This window comes from Miscanthus floridulus, chromosome 4 (genome assembly GCF_019320115.1).
Source record: "Miscanthus floridulus cultivar M001 chromosome 4, ASM1932011v1, whole genome shotgun sequence".
Lineage (NCBI taxonomy): Eukaryota > Viridiplantae > Streptophyta > Magnoliopsida > Poales > Poaceae > Miscanthus > Miscanthus floridulus.
The window spans coordinates 71,353,071-71,362,450 of record NC_089583.1 but is presented as its reverse complement, the minus strand read 5'-3'; the positions used below and the strand labels follow the sequence as shown (position 1 = coordinate 71,362,450).

Genomic DNA, 9,380 nt, shown 5'->3' with positions numbered 1-9,380 from the left:
TCCTTAATGCACTTAACTTGGTTGAAGACCATTGTCTTTCTTTCACGAACCCTAGCCATCCTATAAATGTCCTTCTCTCCTTCCTTCGTACCCAAATGTCAATTGAACATCAAAGCTGCTATATGATATATGTTATTGCCTTTGCACTTGGGCTCCTTCTCTATGCTCTTATTAGAATAATTAGGAGCTTACCTGTGTTGGACAATTGTAGCAGAAAAACAGGGTCGTCAAGAAATAAAAGTACATAATGTTACATTCTTGTTGGGAACTTCTTCCCAGGACTTCCATTTCCATCATAATGGATGATACACCAAGTAATCAACTAAGCTGCTGTAGCAAATTACATGATTTGAAATCAAATCAACTGTCTAGTTACAAGAATGGATGAACAAGCGATTATTCTGTATCTTTTACAAATGACGGTTGAGTGAAAAAATACAATGGACTTCTGTTTTCATACAAGCATCCGAGAGCACAGGTGGCTTAAGTGGCAACTCCCAAATGATGGTTGTCATCTTTGATGCTGAAAGAATGAAATCTAATATCTGCATATCTTCTGTAAAAGGAAAAAGGGGTTTCAGAAGGTGTGCCTTGCTGTAGGTACCACACAACATAGTTCTTCAGTTAAGCATTCAACCTAAAATGTTAATCTTCATGCTCATCTTCGCCTTCAGAATCTGTGCAACAGTATATTGTTTTTAGCAAATAAGATGCAGCTGACATAAAACATCTAACATCATGAAGGAAAAAGAGACAAAGGTCACTGACCAGATCGAACATCATCACCAACATGCCCTTTTGATTGAATCTGTTTAACTAGCATCCGCCATATCAGTACCCACCAATATATGTGAAGAACTAGGAGTGAGAACAGAAGACAGTTGAAAACATAGTAGTATATGGGGCCGTAAAATCGATGCTTCTCCTTGTCCAGGGTCAGCAGTACTTCATAACTGAACAAAAGAAAGAAGAAAAGATAAATCAAATCATCAATGACAGAATATGCCAGTGATTTTAGTGGAGTAACGCTTCTTTAAGGTACAGTGACAAATGGCTAGAAGTAGCACTGGATGCCAGAAAGCCTACAAGATATAATTGATGTTTACCTTGTGCTTCTTAGGATCCAGAAAGGGAATATAATGAGCCGAAGAAGTATCCACGATGCCACAAAAAGAAGAAATGCCACAACTGCTAGCCACTCGCAGCTACTGTACTTGGCCATCTTCCCAATCTCTAGGAATATATCACTTGCGTCATGAAGGGCTAAAACAACAGAGCCAACACGAGCAAATCTGTTTGATAGGCACAATAACAATACAGCTAGGTCATGATGCTGGTATCAGTTTGCAAAAGAATGGCAATCACCCTCTCCTAGGATTTTTATTAAAAAATACCTGAAAATGTAGGAAAGAACAATCAGAACAACAGTTGCTATATGGTGGGACATTGATACTCCAAAGTCTGAACGTCTTGTTTCCCAGAACAGGAGAGCGAAAATTGAATATGTGTAAAATCCAGCAGCATACATGTAGACAGCTTTGAGCTTCAGTCTGGAAGAAGGAAAATTCAACGTTGAGGATGGATCTTCTTGGGGGAAAACAAAATTTGAACGAGGAAGAGAAGGCCTGCTTTCTTACTTTATCATTTGATCAGGCCAGATCTGGTCACCAGGGCCTATCCAAAAGTATCTGGTGTTCTTAAACCATGGCTCATTGTATGTTACAGATAGTGAAAGGAGTTCGCCAGAAAGAAAATAAACAAACTTCCATGCTGATTCCTTAAATTTATTGATTTTCTTTCTACTATCATCTGTTTCAGCAAGCTTGTCATGTCCCTTTCCAAATATAAGTTTTCGTGCTAAAACCTGCAAATATTATGAGAAAGTACTATGAGATTTTGATGCAAGGAAATAATGGTATAGCACAGATATTGCACAACAATTATAGCCATGATTGTATTTAGCTAATTTGAAATAATTTTGTCAGATTTTATAGTTGTAATCTGATATCACAATAAATGGATGACACATAGCTAACAACTAACAAGGCAGGTACTCAGTGCAAAATTAATTTGTTTTGGCTTCTTATTTAATATACCACAACAACACTGATTGTGCAATAGAGGATGTAAAATCAAAACAATGCTTAGACCCCCTCAAAAAAAAAAAAAATCGAGGCATGCAAAAGAAGTCATGGTTCAGTCCTTTTAACAAGTTACTCAATTATTCCTCCTTCATCCTCCCCTCCTACTGATTTCCCAACCATCTTATTTTTTTATAGATGATAAATATCCTTTTAACAAGTTCCATCCTTGTTCTATAATAAGATCCACAGCCAGATTTTTTACTCACCCCACATTTGGTCAGTAATAACCAGTAAGCAGGAAGTTTCCATAAAAGCACAACACATGATGTCTAGATTCTACATCCAAAGGATAACACACTTTACAGCAGAAAAATGCTTAAATATGTTAACCTTATGCAAAAGAAGATGCAAATGGCATCTAAAAACGGGACTCCTAACAACCAAAGGCAGGTGGAACATATCGAAAGGAAGACATCGTTGGTGCACCAAAGGAAGTCAATACTACAGGAAAACAAAATCTAACACATTGTGAGCATACATTTCCCAAACCCACTCAAGCACAAATCTAATAACAAAAGGTAGACCATGCAGTACTTTTCAGTTTCTACTACTTAATTGATCCACAAATAATTTGGTATAACCTCCCTCAAAAAGAAAAAAAAAAGGTATAACGGTGGCATGTCACTTGCACAATTGCAGAAATGAATGCAAAAGCAAATTCTTTTATGATATGGAAATCAATGCAAAAGCAAATTCTTTTATGGTCTGATTCAATCTAACTGATCTATGAACAGTTCCAGAAGCACCCGTACCAAACCAAGTTAACCCAAAAGAATGCCGTTCATCCGCAACAAACAATCCGAGACAGTGGATGGCGCAACCTGCACGGGCATTTCGGATCCAAGAACCTCTAAAATGCAAGAAAGCAGCTGATTACCTCGAAGACGAGTCGGTCGAGGAGGAACCGGACGGCGGGGAAGAAGGCGACGAGTAAGGGGAGCACGGCGAAGTCCCCGTACGCCGGGTAGGCCTCTGCCTCCCAGTCCACCGGCGCGGACGAGGAGCCCAGGAACAGCTCCAGGAGCGCCGCCATTGCGGGAGGAGATCCAGCCAAGAAGGCCTACTACTTTCTTGGATCCAAACCACTGCTCCGGGGCAACAGTAGCGCGAAATGGGCGCAAGATTCGGCGCCGACACGATCCACTGGTGTGTGTCCCTGAGCCGATCCAAGAAGCCAATGAATGGAGGAAGGGGCGTGTCAACGCGACAGCGGTAGCTGGAACTGGAAGGAGGTGAGATTTGGGATAGGAGGAAGGGAACAAAGAGGTCGACTTCTGGCTTCTCGGTGGCGACGGGTGAGAACTAGGAACGGAAGCGGATGAACTGGCGCCTTTTTCTGTGGGGGCGGCAAACAAAACAACGCAACAAATGGGAGGAGGATCTGGATGGGGTATGGGACTGTGCAAGGTAAGATCTCGGAGCCCATCTATTGTAGCATTACACTTGTGTCGTAGCAAGCTAACTTTTTTTTTATGCGGTAAATGCTTCAATGCGAGCGGGCGAAAATTGGTACTACAGTAGTATACAAGATTACAAGTATGCACTTGCATTGTAGCTAAATTTATAAGGAAGTAAAGTACTGGTTAAAAGTCTAGAACAGCTCGAAGCAAAACTTTTTTCTTTGACAATTCGTAGAGTTTCTAGAAAGAGTAAATTTTACCCGTGGCCTTTAAATTTTTTTTTCAAGTTGTCATCCAGATTTTGGTACTTATAGATTCCATATTCGGCTTCCTAAATTTGTATCAAGTTTTCACCCCGGTCCCCATATTTGCAGATGGCACATATGGCTCCGTAAATTTACACATGCGTCACCCTAAACTTGTCTTAAGTTTTCAACCAGGTCCTAGTCTACAGAATACATATTTAATTTCTTAAACTTATATTATTGTACCATCTCGATCCACCCCCTCTCTTACATTGTGTTGCACGCGCCCACCACACCCATACTGTTGTGCAATGCTACCACATTCATCCACCCACAGTAGTCTAGCGCACTAATGACGGGACGTGTGGTGGGGCTTAGGCGGGACGTGTAGACCTAGCATTCTAAGACCTGCCACGCTGCTTGGCCCACCGACGTCTCGGACGAGAGTTCATTGTCATGGCCCTCCTTGCTCCTACTCCATCTCACCACGACGCTGGCCTCGCCTTGCGACAGTCGCACTCGATCGACACTGGCACCGTCACAGTCCTTCCTCTCCCCCGTTGCATCGGAGCTCATATTGTTCTCGTTATCTCCTCGCACCCGTTCCCTACCCTCTTAATTCTCAAACGATAGCCTCCCTCTGCAAGGGCAAGGCCACGGTTGCGGTGTGTTAGGGCGAATGTAGAACACAACAATCAACAGGGCCTATTGCGGCAACGTGGGTGTGGCACCGTGCCAACCGCATGCAAGTTTAGGGAGTCAAATTTATAATTTTGCATGTATCAAAACCAAGATGAGACCTCGGAACAAGTTTAGGAACCTAAACATACAATTTGCATGTACTAGACATGGATAAGAAATCGGGACAAATTTAATGATCGTTAGTGAAATTTACTCTTTCATAAAAGTGATTATTCATTTTATACGCCAAACTTCCCAAACATGAGAAGTATTTTTCTTTTTTTTGAGAGGTGACAATATTTACTTATTGTTACTGATTTAATGGCGGTTCTATTGCTTATGCCAAGCGATTCAATAGCCATAGAAACTCAACGGTCCCACATGGTTTAGCGATTCAGTAGCGGTCTATTTCTTACAGTTACATGGTCATTCACGTGGATCAGACCGATACAAGTTACCCCCTAGCTTTTCCGGTCTCACTACAAGTCCAAGCCGGTATCAATAACTATAGTAATGTCCCCTCTAGTATCAAGGTGATGGTTGACAAGCCTCAAGATGGTTTGTGATGTTACTTGTTGCCTCTGGCTTGCACACTATCTATCACCTATATAAGCGACATACTAATCAATCACACCGCAGATGCTTGGTGGCTACGCTGACTCTGCCGAACACACGAGAAGAGTGAGACATGCAAGAGGTAACAACAGAGGGTATCGTGTGTGTGTGTGTGTCTGTCATGTGGGGTCCATGGGACCAGTGGTTGTAAACTTGTAAGGCATACTTCATATATTGCTAGAACTTGTGTGCTGGAACGATAAGACATTTTCTATTCAGAAGAATGCATTTAGAGGCTCGGAAGAATCCTTCCTCCTCGTTACCTAGATATAATCGTTGAATTCTATATGCTCTTGCTCACCTTGGTGAATCGATCTCTTCACCAGCAACAAGTGTGACACACACACACCATGGAATCCAGTGGCGGTATCTTGTGCATGGAATCCAGCGGCGGTATGCTACCCTGTGGTGGATTATGACGTCTAGGCGACGCGAATTTCCGTGGTTGTTGCTCATGGAACAACATGGTGTGGCTTCGACGGTGTATGAGGAGCTTCACATTGCGGCGCACGCCGTAATCGTGGGGTGATGGCCGGATACATTTTTGATCAATTTGTTATTCGACTGAACATCTTTGCTCTTTGCAATTGTTCTAAGGACAACGAGGGTTGTGGGGCATTTATTCTCATGTAAAATTCCGTAGTCACACACTCATGAGAGTTGTGGGGCATTTATTCTCGTGTAAAATTCCATAGTCACACACTCAGAATCAATCACGGTGGCATTGGAGGGGAAGTATTTGTGATGACCCGACTTTGCATTTGGGTTTAGCATGTGCATCATATACTTAAGTTGCATTAAAGTTCATATTTTAGGACTTAGCTCAACAAAAACTTCATAATCTAGGCTCTATATCGTTTGTTGGACAGTCCATCCAATCCTACCAAACAATCTGTCAAAGTGGTTTGCACAACTAAGCACCACAAGCAATCCATCATTGCACGGCGGACAGTCCGACCATGCATGGATTTTGAGCTGTTGAAGCTCTAGTCTCTCTTGGCCCCACATGTAAGTCACATTTGGCATTTCCCGGCGACCCTAAAGGCCACCCAGACAACCATCTCTCTCACTCTCATTCTATCTCCCACTCTCTCTGTAGTTCTTGCCTTCACCACCCCATATAGAGCATCTCTCAAGCAAGGTGGGAAGGAGGAGAGGAGAAGGAGACAGCAAGGAGGCCCAAGGAGATCCCCAAGGCCAACCCGAACCAGCCCTTGCTACTAGTGATTGAGCTAGGAGAAGCTCAACTTCACTTGCAAGAGAGGGTCTTTCAAGAAGGATGAATAAGGGGGTGACCAAAGACGAGATCGAGAAGGCGATTTAAGTCCATAAGACCATCACCCTGCTTCTTCATCTCTTGTGTGAGTTGAATCTCGAGCTTACCTTCTTTTACATTAGAGCTTGCCAACTCATAGAGTCAGACAATATATATATATATATATATATATATATATATATATATATATATATATATATATATATATATATATATATATATATATATATATATATATATATATACCCAGGAAATCTAAAAATACACGTGAAGACAAAGCGTGATAGAGGACAGCCCAAAAGAAATATACAGTCACTCCACTATAGCCAGGACAATTATTGAAGACCGCAGCACCGTCCAGCTGTCCAGGTAACAGTAAAGAAGAATAATTGAAGACACTGGACGCTTCCTTAAGCACGAAGGCTCCTCCAGAAGATAAGTGAAAGGATCAAGATGTCTAAGCAGAAGGATGAATTGGGCTAATTCTAAATTTCTTTCAATAATTAAGCCTTACACTTAGCCCATTTCACCCCCTTGTGCCTATAAATATTTCTATTATTCTACCGCACAAAAGTTTTGCACCCTAGGTTCCAATCCTACTCTAGCATGACAATTCTAAGAATGTAAAGACATGAATTGAATTGCTCAAATGTAAATGCTCAAAGTAAAGAGAAAGAGAGGAACGCGGCGATATTTTTCTGAGGTATCGGAGAGTTGCCACTCCCCACTAGTCCTCATTAGAGCACCCGCGCAAGGGTGTAGCTCCCCGTTTATTCGCGCAAGGATCAAGTGCTCTCTACGGGCTAATTTTTTGACACTCCATCGCGGTGAATCACCTACAATCACTCACACCATGACTTGGGTCATCCACAAGCTCCATCAGATGATCACTAAGCTTCCAATCACCACCGAGCCGTCTAGGTGATGACGATCACCAAGAGTAACAAGCACAAACTCTCACTTGACCAAGACAAGCCTAATGAGAAAGGTGAATGCACACTTGCTACTCCATATGCTCTAATGAGGCCCTTAATCTTGGATTATCAAATCTCAATCGCCCCACTAGGCTCTTGCTCTCCCTTGCACTCTAAAGATGTTTCTCAGCTAAACAAATGTGCAAGAGTGCTAAGTTGGACGAGTGGGAGAAGTATTTATAGTCCTCACTTCAAAACATACCCGCTAGGGTCCAACTTAGCACATTTCGGGTGACCGGACGCTCAGGTCAAAGTGACTGGACACACCCGGTCAGTAGACAATGGACGCTAGCACAGTCATCAGAGACTGGACTCTGACCAGCGTCCAATCGCACCCATCTAACGTGTCCGGTCAGCAATTTTCTTCTCTGGATGCTTACTGTTGTTGACTGGACGTGGCCTCTAGTGCGTTAGGTCATAGCATCTAGTCCTTCATGAGTGCTGCTCGCTCTACAGTTGCGCACATGTGTGCGTCCGATCCTAACTAGGAGCCAGCGTTTGGTCATCATCCAAGTCTCCATTCACCTCAAATTCTACCAACTTTGTGAACAACATCGACTTCAACTGATCTATGGGCTGTTCTTGAGCTACCAAGTGCTAAGTTTGACAAGTGTGCACCACACCTAAACCATTAGACTCACCTAGGCCAAACTACTAGTTCATACTCCCTTAATAGTACGGCCAAAGAAAAAATAAAGTCCTAAACTACTCTAAGTGTCTCTCCAATGTCAAACGACACTTAGAACTAGTCTGTCCTTAACCTTGTTGTCCATCCTTTGAAAACCGAAATGATTTCCATCGACAAGTGCATGAAAACCATAATTGCCCAATCAATCACCATTACCATGACCTAACTCAAGTTGTCTCTACAAAACACACATTAGTCACAGTAATCTTGTGTCGTCATTAATCACCGAAACCAAACTAGGGGCCTAGATGCTTTAATCTCCCCCTTTTTGGTGATTGATGACAACACAACCTCTAGTATGTATAAAAGATGAGTGAGGTTTTCAACATGCTTGGCTCATATAAGCAATTGATAATAAGAACAAAGGAGGGTTAGTCATGCTTATATGATCCAAGCCAACACAATGTACTCACAAGGTATAAAATAAGCATAAGTACACAAAGTAAAACTCATTTGTATCGGAGTGAAACGCAGAAGCAAAGCAAATGAGCATAATCAAGTGACATGACATATATATCAAGATAGAGAGCACACATGTCACATAAGTCTCACAATCACACATATATTACATATAACATAATGCATGAGAGTAAACATGAATGCATGAAGTATCACACACAAAAGAACGAGTCCATCTCACTCGCTTCCCTTAAATCTAACATACTCGCTCCCTCTCTCCTTTTGGCATCAAGCACCAAAACCTAAGGCTCAGACAGTGGGGTAGCAGCAAATGAGTCGAGCACTGAGGTGCGATGAGAGATATGAAACTGAGCTGCATCATCCTTGGACCCTGAACTCTGAGCGATTAGACCCTCTGTCACTGGAAGTGGAGGTGAAGCGGTCTGGGTCTGCTCAGTGGACTTGATAGCTAGGATGGCCTATGGTAACGCTGAATCTGTGGTAGTAGCCTGACTCTGTGGCTCAGAAGGTGTCACTAGAGGAACTGGAGCTACAACTGCCACTGTTGCTATCACTAAAACCTCAGGGGTGGGAGTGACTGTCAGAGGCAGCTCGGATGAAGCAGCAGAGGATAGGATCGTCTCAGTAGTCCCTATGGCTAGAGCAGCTATGGTAGGAGCAAGAACTCAGAACTTAGGCGGTGTAGGCTGTCCTATAAGCTCACTGAAAGTAGCACCCAAACTCCTAGAGACAAAGGTGTCTGTCATGAGCACTGATGTGGACTGAGTAGGAGTGAAGCCTATGACTATAGGAGTGAAGTGTCGAGCCTGCTCTGTCCCTAGTGAAGTAAACCACTGAGACACCTACTCTGTGGGTAAGGCAAACTATGTAGCCAGTTGTCCCTAACTCTAAAGCCCACTGGGCTATATAGCTGGAGTCACTGGGGTAGTAGTAGCAG

At 42.8% G+C, this 9,380-nt stretch overlaps 1 protein-coding gene across 2 annotated transcripts; it reads right to left on the bottom strand.

Moving 5' to 3' along the window:
- Positions 1-299: 299 nt before the first annotated feature.
- On the bottom strand, positions 300-3,485 carry LOC136551696 (ASC1-like protein 1). 2 transcript variants are annotated; one of them, XM_066543240.1, is made up of 7 exons: positions 3,022-3,485; positions 1,638-1,864; positions 1,395-1,550; positions 1,107-1,292; positions 769-953; positions 638-677; positions 300-556 (listed from the first exon to the last, which is right to left on the bottom strand). In XM_066543240.1, exons 1-6 carry the CDS (start codon positions 3,175-3,177, stop codon positions 646-648), a joined length of 942 nt encoding a protein of 313 aa, XP_066399337.1. In that variant the 5' UTR covers positions 3,178-3,485; the 3' UTR covers positions 300-556; positions 638-645. The 2 variants fall into 2 exon arrangements, with proteins under 2 accessions (XP_066399337.1, XP_066399336.1); XM_066543239.1 differs by having other exon boundaries at positions 300-677.
- Between the last annotated feature and the right edge of the window lie 5,895 nt (positions 3,486-9,380).